This window comes from Mastacembelus armatus, chromosome 16 (genome assembly GCF_900324485.2).
Source record: "Mastacembelus armatus chromosome 16, fMasArm1.2, whole genome shotgun sequence".
Taxonomy (NCBI): domain Eukaryota; kingdom Metazoa; phylum Chordata; class Actinopteri; order Synbranchiformes; family Mastacembelidae; genus Mastacembelus; species Mastacembelus armatus.
Genome location: NC_046648.1, coordinates 13,412,063 through 13,428,994, shown reverse-complemented (window position 1 = coordinate 13,428,994; position 16,932 = coordinate 13,412,063). Strand labels below are relative to the sequence as shown.

At 40.7% G+C, this 16,932-nt stretch overlaps 1 protein-coding gene across 2 annotated transcripts in view; it reads left to right on the top strand.

The window, feature by feature from the left end:
• LOC113122362 (aldehyde dehydrogenase, mitochondrial) overlaps window positions 1-14,707 on the top strand; it is a 36,088-nt gene extending 21,381 nt beyond the window's left edge. For both annotated transcript variants that reach the window (XM_026293661.2, XM_026293660.2), the window contains 6 exons: window positions 266-368; window positions 3,330-3,514; window positions 3,668-3,832; window positions 8,539-8,696; window positions 8,945-9,059; window positions 14,284-14,707. In XM_026293661.2, coding sequence (XP_026149446.1) covers window positions 266-368; window positions 3,330-3,514; window positions 3,668-3,832; window positions 8,539-8,696; window positions 8,945-9,059; window positions 14,284-14,316 — 759 coding nt within the window. In that variant the 3' untranslated portion in view covers window positions 14,317-14,707. The remainder of the gene's footprint in view (window positions 1-265; window positions 369-3,329; window positions 3,515-3,667; window positions 3,833-8,538; window positions 8,697-8,944; window positions 9,060-14,283) is intronic.
• The last annotated feature ends 2,225 nt before the right edge of the window (window positions 14,708-16,932 follow it).

Below are 16,932 nucleotides of genomic sequence, written 5' to 3'. Positions count from 1 at the left end.
CCATTGGTCAGAACAAGATCAAGGGTGTGAATGAAACAGTTCATATATACACAAACCGTACATATATACACAAAAGAGTGTATATAGTAAAGTGTATATAGTAAAGTATAATGGCTTTACAAATTATGTAACTTGCATTTTTGCTAAAAGAAACTTGCGGTGTCATAAGAAAACTAATTAATTAAAAAAAAAAAACTATAATAGTTTTTGAATGCAAAAAATATTTCAGGGGTCACTTCTGTTTTACCCCATCTGTGTCCATTAGGTGGGTCATTTAATCCAGCAGGCTTCTGGCAGCAGTAACCTGAAGAAAGTCACTCTGGAGCTGGGAGGAAAGAGTCCTAATATCATTCTCTCTGATGCCAACAGTATGTATCTACAGTCATAGCTATTCAAAACGTCACACTTTTTCAGTGTCTTATGTTTGCGGTGTCCTGGTGGTAGCTTTACTTCAGGAATACAGTGGTTTTACTTCTGCACAGGGTTAAAAAAAAAAGTCCGACATGCAGTCTTTCTTTCTGCCACCAGATGTTGCAAAACCTATTAGCCTCTTTGTGGATGTGCAAACGTAAAGGTCCTGTGCCAAAATAAATTATAATCTGTTACACCAGGTTTCATGTATCTACTCAAAGCCCTATTAAACATGGAGAATAACACCAGAAGTAACTGTATTTTCCGGTCTATAAGTCGCAGTTTTTTTTTACTCCTCTAGCTTGTCCTGTGACTTATACGGAGAAGTGACTTCTATGTGTACATTTACAGTAATTTTGCTAAGTAATCTCTAGCGTTAGATGACACTCTTGACTCAATTAAAGATAATACTGTACTGCAGAAAAAGTAAAAATGCTTATGTTTTGGAGTGAGTATTCAGACAACCTGAGAGATGAGGAGGAGACACTGTTTCATTTCCCCCGTTGGCACAGTTGTTTAACATTACTTACATAAATTTATTTTGTAATGCACTTCTGCTTGATGTTATGCTTAGCCTACATTCTTCATACACTAATTTAGACTATAATTGATATAATTAGAAATGCAATTCATACACTGAAGCAACTTATATATGTTATAAGGCCGGAACAGTCTTCTGCACTTCTGTCTACACCGCTGCTCCTGAGCACTAAAACCACTCGTGTCTTTGTGTGGAATGCAAATTTGTACATGTTATGAAGTAGTGGGTGTGAAGGATGAAGGAGAGGCGCAGAATGTAGGACACAGTTCTTTATTAGCCTGGACTCACCAGGCATAGGCACGTTAATTCCACCACTTGGCAGGCAGGCAAAATAACTACGCCACTCGTCATTAAAACGATCAACTGTCCCTGCTCGATCGCTAACATAAGTGTGCATCTTATAACGCTCCGACAACGAACAAAGAACATGGGATATAAATAGATTTAAGACAAAAGCTAACTAAAGACAGGTGAAACAAATACTAATAATGAACACATAATGAACCACAATAATGATTTTAATAATTTAATAATTATTATTTTAATAATGAACCACAACATAGGTGCTAGACAGGAAATTAACCAAAATAAAAGTCCAAAACCGGAACTCAAAACTCCATCCCATGACAGTACATATTTACAGTAAATAAAAACACCAAATAAAATAAAGCACTGTGTAATATATGCAAGTAATTACATAATTATTTAAGCACATCAAAGACCTACTACTACTAAGACCATCCATTTCTGCTGAAAAAAATTCTAGATGATTTAGGCTGCACTGCGCATACTGGGTTAGTCTTTAGGAATTTTGTTTGTCAGGAAAACAGCTGACAAACGGGATGACAGCAACAAAATAAAAACAAGACACAAAGCCTAAAACACTAATATTTTGATAGTATTAAGTTAAATAATTGAAAATACATGAAAACAAGAAAATGAAAAGATAAAGAGGAAACCAATAAAACAGGATGGACAAACATACCTAATGGACAAAAACAAAAAACATTGTTAAATTGTTTAAAAATGCACTACAATTTTTTTTAAAAATAGGGTTTTCCTTAGGAATATTGCACTCATTGTGACATAGTTACACATTAACATCATATTAATACTGCATGTGTTTTGCATCTAAAAAGACATTTTACAATAGTGCAGCTGAACCAAACTACAATAAAGTGGTATACACCTCATTTTTCATGATCAAATGCAATTTTATTTCTGGATTTCAGTGCTGTGAAAAAGAACTTGCCACCTTCCTGATTATTTTTTATATATAAAAAATCATTTGACACACCTAAATGATTCAGATCATCAAACAGATTTTAACATTACTGTTAATATTATAAATATTTATATTATCTCCTGAATGACAGCTCTATAATCTCTGTAGGTGTTCACCTCCACCAAACCTTCCCCACTAGAGCCTAGGAGTTGCTGTTTCTGTAGGAAAAAGCAGAACATCATTCAATCAGTATATCGAAATATAATCGAACAATCAAATAAGTTTTGTAAGAAACTTATTTGATTGTTCGATTATATTTCGATATAATCGCAGTTTAGTTGAACAGGGCATTTTAAGAATGAACTGACTGTCCTCATAAACTTCCAAATTTACAAATTATTAAAGTAATACATGATTCACACACAATAGTCATAGTTTACAACACACAGCTTTTCACTTCAGTTTGTAAGTGTACAATTAATTATAGTATGGACTATGGTCTGTGCATGCATAGGCTGCTTTATGTGGTAGTGTAAGCTGAGCGCCACCTACAGACATTATAGTATAACACATGCCGTGCTGCAGAACAAATGACGAACAGTTGCGGTTAAAGTGGCCACTGATTGTTGCAGAGTGACATTTTGAACCGCTACTACTGTAACTGTTCATTTGGCAACAGTTTTCTTACCCTCACTGATGCAGTGAGTTGTTGACAGTCTTGTTGGAATACAAGATTGGAAGATGTTACCATGTTTCAGAAGAGCTGAATTATTGACCATCATCATGCAAACAAGACAACTAATGAGACTGTTGAAATTACTGGAACTGGGTTAGGAACTGTTCAACTTGTTATTACAACACAGAAGTATAGCACTGAACTGTTAAAATAAGAAGCTGACAGAGACTGCCAAAAGATGGCAGTTCTAGATATAAGTAAATGCTTTGACATTGCATATGATTTTTTTGAAACAATAACATGGTGTATGTATGACATAATTAGAGCCAAAGCTAATATGACGACAGTGTACATTACTACAGAAAGGTGAGAAAATGAAACCACTGGAGGTCATCAAAAGCATATTTATAAGTTATACATTTTAAGAATATTTTTCCTATGAAAGTTATGGTTGTCTGTGTGATTTCCTCATTCAGTGGAAGATGCAGTGGAGCAGTCCCACTTTGCTCTATTTTTCAACCAAGGCCAGTGTTGCTGTGCTGGCTCTCGAACCTACGTCCAAGCAGACATCTATGATGAGTTTGTTGAGCGCAGTGTTGAGCGAGCTAAGAGACGAGTGGTTGGGAACCCTTTTGACTTAAATACTGAGCAGGGACCTCAGGTAACACACAGTCAATGTCATAAAATATTTTTTTTATTACTAATTAGTAATAGTAATTAGTTATAATTTTGAAAGCAAGATCACACCAAATGCCCACCTTACAGAACCAACGATGATATCTCCTTTTTAACACCTCTCTGATGACCTGTCCAGGTAGATGAGGAGCAGTTCAACAAGATTCTGGGCTACATCAGCAGTGGGAGGAGAGAGGGAGCCAAACTGATGTGTGGAGGGGGAGTGGCTGCAGACAGAGGTTACTTTATCCAACCAACAGTGTTTGGGGATGTCCAGGACAACATGACTATTGCCAGGGAGGAGGTAGGACAGTATGAAAACTTTAAAATGTCTAATCTCTGTCTTATATAAACTGACCCGCAGGAAATCGAGTTAATGTGAAAGATTGTCTTTCATGGCTTTACTTAGGAGGGCCAGGCTGGTCTGATCTGATGTCTGTCATCAGTTAACCAGTTAACCAGACTTCAAGCCTGTCTAACTGACATAAAGGCCTGGATGACCAGTAACTTTTTACTTTTAAACTCGGAGAAAACAGAAGTCATTATATTTGGGCCAAAAAATCTCAGAAATAACTTTTCTCAAATAATAGCTACTCTAGATGGCATAACCCTGGCCTCTAGCACTACTGTAAAAAACCTTGGAGTTATTTTTGTCCAGGACATGTCCTTTAACTCACACATAAAACAAATCTCTAGAACTGCATTCTTTCACCTGCGCAACATTTCCAAAATTAGGAACACCCTGTCTCAAAATGATGCAGAAAAACTAGTCCATGCATTTGTTACCTCAAGGCTAGATTACTGTAACTCATTACTATCTGGATGTCCCAATATCTCCATAAAAAGCCTCCAATTAATCCAGAAGGCCGCAGCCAGAGTCCTGACAGGAACTAGCAGGAGAGATCATATTTCTCCTATATTGGCTTCTCTTCATTGGCTCCCTGTAAAATATAGAATAGAATTTAAAATCCTTCTTCTCACATACAAATCCCTTCATAATCAAGCTCCTTCATACCTTAAAGACCTCATAGTACCATATTATCCCAATAGACCACTTCGCTCTCAGAGTGCAGGTCTACTTGTGGTTCCCAGAGTTTCCAAAAGCAGAATGGGAGGCAGAGCCTTTAGTTATCATGCTCCTCTCCTATGGAACCAGCTCCTAGCCTGGGTTCAGGAGGCAGACACTCTCTATACTTTTAAGGCTAGACTTAAAACCTTCCTCTTTGACAAAGCGTATAGTTAGGGCTGGCTTCAGGCAACCCTGAACCATCCCTTAGTTATGCTGCTATAGGCCTAGACTGCCCGAGGACCATCGGTGCACTGAGCTCCCCTACCCTAACCCCCCCCTTTCCCTTCCCCTCCCCTCTCTTCTCTCCTCCCACCTCATGTATATTCCACCATTGAATCTTACTAACCTTGTGTTCTCTCTCTCCCCTAGTTTGTGCTCTCTCCCTCTCTCTATATTCTCTCTGTACCTTCTGCAGGTGTCCCTGGTCCTGGAGCTGTATATCGCTGATGTGCAGTTACTGGTCCCACCAACCTGCAGTGTCTATTTGTTGCTTATTGTTGCTGTTCTTTTCTCTCTGCTCTATCCACTCACCCCAACCGGTCGAGGCAGATGGCCGCCCAAACTGAGCCCGGTTCTGCTGGAGGTTTTTTCTTCCGTTAAAGGGAGTTTTTTCCTCTCCACTGTCGCCAAGTGCTTGCTCATAAGGGAATTGTTGGGTTTTTAGTTTTTAGTTTTAGTTTTTGTAAAGTGCCTTGAGATGATTTGTATTGTGATTTGGCGCTATACAAATAAAATTGAATTGAATTGAATTGAGTGCGACAAGAGTAGTATCCACAGGCATGAACTATTCCTTTAAGGTTTTTTAAAGATTGCTGCTTAGCTTAATTTTCTACAACAAAAACTACTTCTTCTTTTCTTTTCGGCTACTCCCTTCAGGGGTCGCCACAATGAATCATCCGCCTCCATTCAACCCTCTGTATCCTCCTTACCCACATCAACTATTGTAATGTCCTCCTTCACTACATCCATGAACCTCCTCTTTGGTCTTCCTCTAGGCCTCCTTCCTGGCAGCTCTAACCTCGACATCCTTTTACCAGTGTATTCACTGTCCCTCCTCTGAACATGTCCAAACCATCTGTCTGGCTTCCGTGGCTTTTTCTCCAAAACATCTAACATGAGCTGCCCTCTGATGTTCTCATTCCTGATCCTATCCATCCTCGTTACTCCCAAAGAAAACCTCAGCATCTTCAGCTCTTCTACATCCAGCTCTGCCTCCTGTCTCCTCTCAACATTGCTGGTCCCACCACCGTCTTGTACACCTTTCCTTTCATTCTTGCTGACACGCTTTTGTCACACATCACACCTGACACTTTCCTCCACCTGTTCCAAACTGCTTGCATACGTCTCTTCACTTCTATTCCATGCTCTCCGTTGCTCTGGACTGGTTGACCCTAGTTACTTAAAATCCTCCACCTTTTTCACCTCTACTCCCTGTAACCTCACCGTTCTACTTGAACCCCTCTCATTTGCGCACAAGAAGGGGCTCAAAGCTGATCTTTGGTGGAGTCCCACCTCCACCTTGAACTCCTCTGTCACCCCTACAGCACACCTCACCACTGTCTTACAGTTCTCATACCTGTCCTGCACCACTCGGACATACTTCTCTGCCACTCCAGATTTCCTCATACAAAACCACAGCTCCTCTCTCAGCACCCTGTCATACGCTTTTTCCAAATCTACAAAGACACAACGCAGCTCTTTCTGGCCTTCTCTGTACTTGTCGATCAGCATTCTCAAAGCAAATATTGCATGTGTGGTACTCTTACTTGACATGAAACCATACCGCTGCTCACAAATGCTCACTTCTGACCTCAGCCTAGCCTCCACTACTCTTTCGCATAACTTCATTGTGTGACTCAACAGCTTTATTGCTCTGTAGTTTCCACAACTCTGCATGTCTCCCTTGTTCTTATAAATGGGCACCAATACACTTCTCAATTCCTCAGGCATCCTCTCACTCTCCAAGATCTTGTTAAGTAGAGTCCAGTCAAAAACTCTGCCACCTCTGCTAAACACTTCCATACCTCCACAGGTATGTCGTGCGGACCAACTACATTTCCACTCTTCATCCTCTTCAACGTCTTTCTCACTTCATCCTTACTGATGTTTGCTACTTCCTGCTCCACAACAGTCACCTCTTCTACTCTGTGCTAACTAACATTTTCCTCATTCATCAACTCTTCAAAGTATTCCTTCCATCTTTCCATCACACTTGTGGCACCTGTCAACACATTTCCATCCCTGCCCCTGATCACCCTAACCTGCTTGCACATCCTTCCCATCTCTGTCTCTCTGCCTCGCCAACCTGTACATATCCACCTCTCCCTCCTTTGTGGCCAACCTATCATACAAATCCTCATACGCCCTTTGTTTGGCCATTGTCACCTCTACCTTCATCTTATGCTACATCTCCCTGTACTCCATCTCTCCTGTCTGTTCTCTTCTGTCCTACGGACAGTGTCCCACTTGTTGTGTCTTCCTTAGGCAGCCCTCATAGGTACATAATTCTGTCTTTTGTAGTGTGCCAATTGCAAATCTTGATTTGTCACAGTAGCCCTGAGCTGGCAGCTCAATCACACATCTTTCAAGATTGTAGGGTGTACAGTAAACTGAATGGGAGAGTTCCGTAAAGTGGCATTCACCATCTTCAGCTGAATGCCAGATGCACTCTCATTTTGTGGCCAGAGTTACATCACATTATATCCTATTTCACACTAAATAGGAGAGACAACAGGAGACTGTTGAGTCTCTTGGTGGAGTCCAGACAGGAGGTATGCCCTGGGGATTATAGTTGGTGAAATCTGTGGAGATAAGTTATAGTTGTCACTGACAGGCAGAGCTTCAAAAGAGCTAATACTGGGAAACACACAAAAAGAAAAAACGGTTAAGGACAGTAGTTACTGCAGCCTCAAAAGCAGTTCTTTCACAGTCAGAATCTCTGTGAATGAATTTATGAGGAGCATGGTAAATTAACCCAGGACTAAAAACATTAACTTACAGTAGGTTTGGAGAATAACTTCTAAAGCCTTCCACACTGACCTTCAGGAAGGAACAGCGTGTCTCTTAGTGACATTGCTATTTCAGGACACATGTTGAAGTTCTCTGAGACACCATAATATTAGCTAATGGTAAAATCCAAATCATAAAAACTAGAACTGCTTTAATTATTGTTTTCTAAATTCATTATGAGAAAACATGCATAACAAGTATAGTCTGTTAAATGAAATTAAACACTTTGTAATGTGAGAACAATAAGACTATAATTCCACAATATAAACAATAACTCACACACACACACCACATACACACACATGCATGCATGCACACACACCCCAAAATAAATAATTACTTTACTTTATTAATTACTATTATTTAATATAATTTAAATATTAAGTTTAAAAACTTTAAATTAGAACAACTGCTGTAACAATTTAATTTCCCCTTGGGGATTAATAAAGTACTTTAAACTTAAAGAAGTTCTTCTTCAATGAGCCAGCATGCATTGGGAGATTGCAGTAATTTTTTCTGTATTGAGATGCTTTATAAATGTAATTTTTGTGGTCCTTGCATCCTTCTTCTTTCTTTTGTCTCCTACCTAGCAACTTTTTAAGTCTAACCATAGAGTTTTTTTTAGTGTCACAAACAGTGGGCATAGTGATTATGGACCGCTGCCACTAGTAAGAAATTGTCTTCACCATATTGAAAATGAAAAATAACACATGAAATACATTATTTAGTACTAGGCCAAAGTGTGGTACAGATCACTACAAATAAGAGGTGTTCATACTACTTCTTACTACTGGGGAGGAGAGTAAATGTAAAAAGAAAACATTTGTTCCATTTAAGTGATTAACTTATTGGCCATACCTTAGTTACATTAATAATTGCTTAAAGTGGATAAAGTGTTTCATAATTTTTTTCTGTAATGTTTTCTCATGCAGATTTTTGGTCCAGTGATGCAGATCTTGAAGTTTAAGACAATGGAGGAGGTGGTAATGAGAGCCAATGATACAAAATATGGTCTAGCAGCTGCTGTGTTTACTAAGGACATTGATAAGGCCAACTATGTCTCCAATGGCCTCCGTGCTGGCACAGTTTGGTAAGAATATTACTAAAAACATTACTAGACAAGCGTGAGTCTGTAAGCTGCAGTTATTCATGAATATTCTCTCATGAATATTCACAGGATCATTTTTGCATTTTACAGCATGGGTTTTATTTGTGTAGCTTAGGTGTGTCCAAGGTTTTTAGACTGAGGGCCATAAATGGATAAATATCTTTATCATCTTATGAGTTTTTGTATTATTTTTTTATCTGTGTCTTTCTGTGTCTTTGTGTCCTCTGCAGGATTAACTGTTATGATGTGTTTGGGGCTCAGGCTCCATTTGGAGGTTATAAAGCTTCAGGTAATGGCAGAGAACTAGGAGAGTATGGTCTGGACAACTACACAGAAGTCAAAACGGTAATTATTAAAATTATACCATCAGCAGTTTGCCCTTCCTACACAAGCTAATGCTAAATTACTAAAATGTAGAGTTGTTTACTACAATTACTAAATCATCAGTTTGCCAGTATTTTGTTCTTTTTAAAATCAGTAAACATAGTTAGCTATCCTTGTATTTGCATAAGAACTTTTTGTCATGCCAGTTCATCCATCCATCCATTTTCTGCTGCTTATCCGGGATCGGGTCACAGGAGCAGTGGTCTAAGCAAGGATGCCCAGACTTCCCTTTCCCTAGACACTTCCTCCAGCATTTCTGGGGGGATACCGAGGCGTTCCCAGGCCAGTCAAGAGACATAGTCCTTTCGGTGTGTCCTGGGTCTTCCCCTTAACCTCCCCAGTGAGTCATCCAGGTGTCATCCGGAACAGATGCCCGAGCCACCTTAGCTGGGTCTTCTCGATGTGGAGGAGCAGCGGATCGACTCCTAGCTCCTCCCGGGTGACCGAGCTCCTCACCCTATCAGTGAGGGAATGCCCAGCCACCCTGCAGAGGAAACTCATTTCAGCCGCTTGTATCCGAGATCTTGTCCTTTCGTTCATGACCCAAAGCTCATGACCGTAGTTGAGCATTGGAACGTAGATTGACTGATAAATTGAGAGCTTTGTCTTTCAACTCAGCTCCTTCTTCACCATGACAGAGCGGTACATCGATCACATTGCTGTGGCACCGATCCGTCTGTCAATCTCCCACTCCGTTTTTCCCTCACTCGTGAACAAGACCCCAAGATACTTTAACTCCTCTACTTGAGGCAGGATCTCTCCTCCGACCCAGAGAGTGCAACCCATTTTTTCCGGTTGAGAACCATAGCCGCTTTGCACTCGGCTGCAAATCGCCACAGCGCATGCTGAAGGTCCTGTCTCAATGGGGCCAACAGGACATCATCATCTGCAAAAAGCAGAGATGCAACCCTATGGTTCCTAAACTGGACTCCCTCTGCCCCCTGACTGCACCTAGAAATTCTGTCCATAAAAATAGTGAACAGAACCAGTGACAAAGGGCAGCCCGGCTGGAGTCCAAAGCCCTGCCGGAGTCCAACATGCACTGGGAACAGGTCTGACTTACTGCCAGCAATGCGAGCCAGACTCCTGCTCTGGTCATACAGAGACCGGACAGCCCTTAGTAAAGGGCCCCAGACCCCATACTCCCAAAGCACCTCCCACAGGTCGCAAGGGACACGGTCGAATGCCTTCGCCAAGTCCACAAAGCATATGTAGACTGGTTGAGCAAACTCCCATGAACCCTCAAGCACCCAGTACAGAGCTGGTCCAGTGTTCCACAACCACCACCCCGGTCTGCCAGTCCAGAGGTACTGTCCCCAATCACCACGTGATGTTGCAAAATCATGTCAGCCGAGACAGCCCAACAACATCCAGAGACAGGGCGGCTCTTGTCCACCCCCCGACGCCCTGCCACCGAGGAGCTTGAACTCTCCTTGAACCACCACCTTATCGTGGTGGAGGAGTTTGAGTGCCCGGGTGATCCTAGGAGCGATGTTGGGGACTACCCTACTAGGGGCCTTTCTACTCCTAGTAAGGTCTCCCAAGGCAAACAGTTCCTAGGTAACAAGTCAAACTTAGAGCGGTTCAAAATCCCCTTATGGATAAATTAAGAACAAGGACCATGACGTCGCCCGGGTAAAGCCCAAAATGAAGACTTGGGGTCATCCTCCTATGGACCCACCACTGAAACTGGCTCTAGGGACATGGAATGTCATGCCAGTTCAGTTTAATTTATTTCTTCATTTAATTTTCTTAATGAGGAATTTAGGTTAAAGGAGGCCTTAATTAAGATCAGAATTTCTTCGCTGTTCATGTCTTAATATTTTTTGCAAAATAGTTGTGTCAGAAGGTAAGTTTAAAATTAAATAAAATTCTATGTATTAAGCAGAGATGTAGACTTGTTGTACTTAACCCTCTGGGGTCTGAGGGGGTTTTGGGGGCCTGGACAAATTTTGACATGTTCTGACATTTGTGCTTTTTTCAGTGTCTTTTAAACATATTGTTTAAAGTCTAATAACACTGTAATCAGCACAAAATTGGCTACAGTAATATGTGAGCAGCAAGTTTATACATGATTGTGTTTTTGAGAAAAAAGTGTTTATGCATGGTTAGTGCAAAACTACAATTTTTTACTCACTGAAATAAGACCATAAAACACAAGCAGAACATTGGTTCACAAGACTTTGGAGACCTGCATGTTGTAGGCTAAAGTGTTTACTCCGCTGTTGTGAAAGTCATCTTGTTCACACATTCACAGTAAACAATACACTGATTTAAATTTTCTAACACTTTTTGTCCAGAAAGGGTGTGTCTTGAGGATGAATAGTCATGTGATTTACCTGAGAACACAAAAGACGCACTGAACGACCAGACAAAGACGCGCATAATGAGCCTTTCAGTCAATGTAGATGGGACGGATTAGTGCAGCACAATACAACACAATGAGGAGCCAAACGATCCTCATTTGAGTTAAAATCAGTGTTTTTATTCTGAGGACAAGCTAAACTATTTGTCTCTGTGTGGAATATAAGGAGCGCCGCTTCACGTGCGTAACACGCCATCATCCAAACACGCAGAAAAACGTTTTGTTTTTATTATGATGGTATACCACTAAAAATAGACCCTTTACAGATTTGAATGATATACTTCTTTTATCTGTACGATCAGAATTGACGGAGTAATTTAAGTTTGTTTCGGCCTTATCAGGAAAAGATGCGTCAAAGGAGAAGTCCGTTTTTCTCACCTCATTACAGGTAATGCGGTCCCGCCTTGTACACTGTCCACTGTTCACATGTAAATAATCTCAGGTGAACCAGGTAAATATGTGCACACCCCCGAGAAATGACACAAAATATCAAACTTCATCATAGAATTCACTCACTTTTTCTGCGCGTTTGGATGATGACGCGTTACGCACGTGAAGCGGCGCTCCTTATATTCCACACAGAGACAAATAGTTTAGCTTGTCCTCAGAGTAAAAACACTGATTTTAACTCAAATGAGGATCGTTTGGCTCCTCATTGTGTTGTATTGTGCTGCACTAATCCGTCCCATCTACATTGACTGAAAGGCTCATTATGCGCGCCTTTGTCTGGACGTTCAGTGCGTCTTTTGTGTTCTCAGGTAAATCACATGACTATTCATCCTCAGACACACCCTCTTGCATATGGCCTTTCAGTACAAAAAGAGTCTTAGAAAATTTAAATCAGTGTATTGTTTACTGTGAATGTGTGAACAAGATGACATTCACAGCACTGTGAAGTAAACACTTTAGCCTACAACATGCAGGTCTCCAAAGTCTTGTGAACCAATGTTCTGTTTGTGTTTTATGGTCTTATTTCAGTGAGTAAAAAATTGTAGTTTTGCACTAACCATGCATAAACACTTTTTTCTCAAAAACACAATCATGTATAAACTTGCTGCTCACATATTATTGTAGCCAATTTTGTGCTGATTACAGTGTTATTAGACTTTAGACATTAATATGTTTAAAAAAAACACTAAAAAAAGCACAAATGTCAGGACATGTCAAAATTTGTCCAGGCCCCAAAAACCCCCTCAGACCCCAGAGGGTTAAGGATGAAGCCAGCACTTGTTGAACATGCATTTGAAAGCCTGAGGAAAATGGGTCATTCAAGACATTGTTCAGAAGAACAGCGTACTTTCATTAAAAAGTTGATTGGAGAGGGGAAAACCTATAAAGAGGTGCAAAAAATTATAGGCTGTTCAGCTAAAATGATCTCCAGTGCCTTAAAATGGAGGGCAAAACCAGAGAGAAAACGGAAGACACCTATCAAAATGGATCGAAGAATAACCAGAATGGCAAAGGCTCAGCCAATGATCAGCTCCAGGATGATCAAAGACAGTCTGGAGTTACCTGTAAGTACTGTGACAGTTAGAAGACATCTGTGTGAAGCTAATCTATTTTCAAGAATCCCCCACAAAGTCCCTCTGTTAAAAAAAAAAAAAGGCATGTGCAGAAGAGGTTACAATTTGCCAAAGAACACATCAACTGACCTAAAGAGAAATGGAGGAACATTTTGTGGACTGATGAGAGTAAAATTGTTCTTTTTGGGTCCAAGGGCCATAGACAGTTTGTGAGACGACCCCCAAACTCTGAATTCAAGCCACAGTGAAGACAGTGAAGCATGGTGGTGCAAGCATCATGACATGGGCATGTTTCTCCTACAATGGTGTTGGGCCTATTTATCGCATACCAGGGATCATGGATCAGTTTGCATATGTCAAAATACTTGAAGAGGTCATGTTGCCTTATGCTGAAGAGGACATGCCCTTGAAATGGTTGTTTCAAAAAGACAATAACCCCAAACACACTAGTAAACGAGCAAAGTCTTGGTTCCAAACCAACAAAATTAATGTTATGGAGTGGCCAGCCCAATCCCTGAACCTTAATCCATTCAAGAACTTGTGGGGTGATATCAAAAATGCCGTTTCTGAAGCAAAACCAAGAAATGTAAATGAATTGTGGAATGTTGTTAAAGAATCATGGAGTGGAATAACAGCTGAAAGGTGCCACAAGTTGGTTGACTCCATGCCACACAGATGTGAAGCTTTGCTGAAGATTTTTTTTGAACACACCCCTTTCAACTAATTGCCCAATTGCACAGCCTTAAGAGCGTGCATATCATGAATGCTGGGTCTTGTTTGTTTTCTGAGAATCTACTGCACCTACTGGTAACTTGTTTGCCATGTAGCAATAAAAAATATACTAAAAACCTGGATTATTCTGGTTAGTCACATTGTACTGCTATTATTTTGAACAATACTGTATCTACATCTACATAGGTATATTAGTATGCAATATTAGTGTGAGTGTAAGCGGTGTGTTCCTTCTGCAGGGACCTACGCTCCTTTCATTACCTTGTATGTCTCTTCACACCGTGGAGACAGTGCTTTTAACCTTTCTTTAGCGTGTCAGGTCTGCATAACTCTTTGCAACAATGTGTGCATAAACAATATTTAACAAGCTAAATAGGATGTAACTGCTAATAATATTTTTCCCAACACTAACTTAGACTGAAGACTGAATAATGTATTTCAAAGTATTTGGGTTACTACATTGAGAGTGGGGGAAAAATAACATAATGGACACCAAATTTAAAGATGAAGATTCATTGGCCTTATAAGCACACAAACTGAGTAATTCTTGCTTTTGTATTGTCAGGTGACCATCAAGGTACCACAGAAGAATTCTTAGGCATGTGCACCGAGCCCAGTCAACAGCTGAAAAGAAACATCAGTGGGATATTGCTCTGTGATATGTCCTAGGCAATTTTACTGGTAATTTTTCTATAAATGCACCGCACACAGCTGTTGAAGCCAGGGTAGAATCCCATCTATTTGAGCACTGTGGATCTTTTTTTTGCTGTGAAAATGTATGTGCTTAAAATTTACACTTTTCAAATTAAGCTTAAATAGTGAATAGAGTTGAGCATTAAACAGAATATTTGACGTCTCAAAAGTGTTTTGCATTTTAGTTTTTAAGTGCTAAATTCTCCACTTTTGTTGAAATCATAAAACTAAAAAGTCAACTTTTGTAATGTGTTGGCTCTGATTTTGAAATTTTCATAATAAATGTATTTCAGTAATTTGGTTTCCTGTCAACTTTGTATGTTATTTTGTTACACGGGATGTTTACATCAAAGCTTCTTACTGCTTTCTCCTTTTGTTTAAAGTGCCCAGAGGCAAACGTGAAAACAACAGAAATCTCTTTTGGTGGAAGAACGTGGGGTCAGACAAAATTCTATAAGGAAATATTGACAATGGAGGCCCCAATATTTTATAGAATGGTAACAGAACTTCCATTACTCCCAGTACTCCCATCTAGTTATCATCCCATATCACTCATTAGTGCAGCTCTAAAAATCATTTGCAAAACAATCCAGTATCCTAAAAAAAATACTCCTTACATAATACACCCTGATTAAATAGGATTTTTTAAGGGTAGGGTGTTTAATGCAACCACAGGGGGGCACAATCCAGTGTCTTCATGTGCCTGTCCCAAGTCCAGGTAAATAAAGAGGGTTGTGTCAGGAAGAGCATCCGACGTAAAATTTAAGCCAAATCAAACATGCGAATCACAAACATGATTTCCATACCGGATCGGTCGCGGCCTCGGTTAACAACGACCACCACTGGTGCTGTTGACTTGCGAGTGGAAGTTGGACTACTGTTGGTCGAAGAAGGAGAGGAGGAAGGCGTGTTCGTAGGCAAAGAGAGAAGAGGAAGGGCAGGAGTGTAGGACTTACAGTAGGGACTTTGAATGTAGGGACTGTGTCAGGGAAAACTATGGGTATCCAGCCGTAGGGTATCCCTAGTGGTGAGAGAGTGGTGATTGGGGCAGACTTCAATGGACATGTTGGTGAGGGAAACAGAGGTGACGAGGAAGTGATGGGTAAGTTTGGTATGCAGGACAGGCAGAAGGACAGATGGTGGTTGACTTCGCAAAGAGGATGGAAATGGCTGTAGTGAACACATTTTTCCAGAAAAGGGAGGAGCATAGGGTGACATATAAGAGTGGAGGGAGGAGCACAAGTTGATTACATCTTGTGCAGACGTTTCAACCTGAAAGAGATCAGTGACTGCAAAGTAGTGGTTGGGGAGATTGTAGCAAGACAGCATAGGATGGTGGTGAAAAAGATGTAGAGGACAAGGGCAGAGCACAGGACCAAGTGGTGGAAGTTGAAAAAGGAAGAGTGTTGTGTGGCTTTCAGGTAGGAGCTGAAACGGGCTCTGGGAGGTCAGGAGGTTCTTCCAGATGACTGGATAGCTACAGCTAAAGTGATCAGGGAGACAGGTAGGAGGGTACTTGGTGTGTCATCTGGAGAGAGGAAAGCAGATAAGGAGACTTGGTGGTGGAATGAGGAAGTTCAGCAGTGTGTTAAGAGGAAAGGGTTAGCTAAGAAGAAGTGGGACACTGAGAGGACAGAAGAGAACAGACAGGAGTACAGGGAGATGCAGCGTAAAGTGAAGGGAGAGGTGGATTTGTACAGTTTGACGAGGCAGAGACAGCGATGGGAAGGATGTGCAGCAGGTTAGGGTGATTAAGGATAGGAATGGAAATGTGTTGACAGAGAAGTACAGTGGGTACGGAAAGTATTCAGACCCCTTTAAATTTTTCACTCTTTGTGTCATTGCAGCCATTTGCCAAAAGTAAAAAAGTTCATCTTATGGCTCATTAATGTACACTCAGCGCCCCATCTTGACAGAAAAAAACAGAAATGTAGAAATTTTTGCAAATTTATTAAAAAAGAAAAACTGAAATATCACATGGTCATAAGTATTCAGACCCTTTGTAGTGACACTCATATTTAACTCACATGCTGTCCATTTCTTCTGATCCTCCTTGAGATGGTTCTGCTCCTTTATTGGAGTCCAGCTGTGTTTAATTAAAGTGATTGGACTTCATTTGGAAAGGCACACACCTGTCTATATAAGACCTTACAGCTCACAGTGCATGTCAGAGCAAATGAGAATCATGAGGTCGAAGGAACTGCCCAAGGAGCTCAGAGACAGAATTGTGGCGTTTGCCAAAAACCACATGGACTCCCAGACTATGAGAAATAAGATTCTGTGGTCTGATGAGACCAAGATTGAACTTTTTGGCGTTAATTCTAAGCGGTATGTGCAGAGAAAACCAGGCACTGCTCATCACCTGCGCAATACAATCCCTACAGTGAAACATGGTGGTGGGAGCATCATGTTGTGGGGGTGTTTTTCAGCTGCAGGGACAGGACGACTGGTTGCAATTGAAGGAAAGATGAAGTACCACGATATCCTGGAAGAAAACCTCTTCCAGAGTACTCAGGACCTC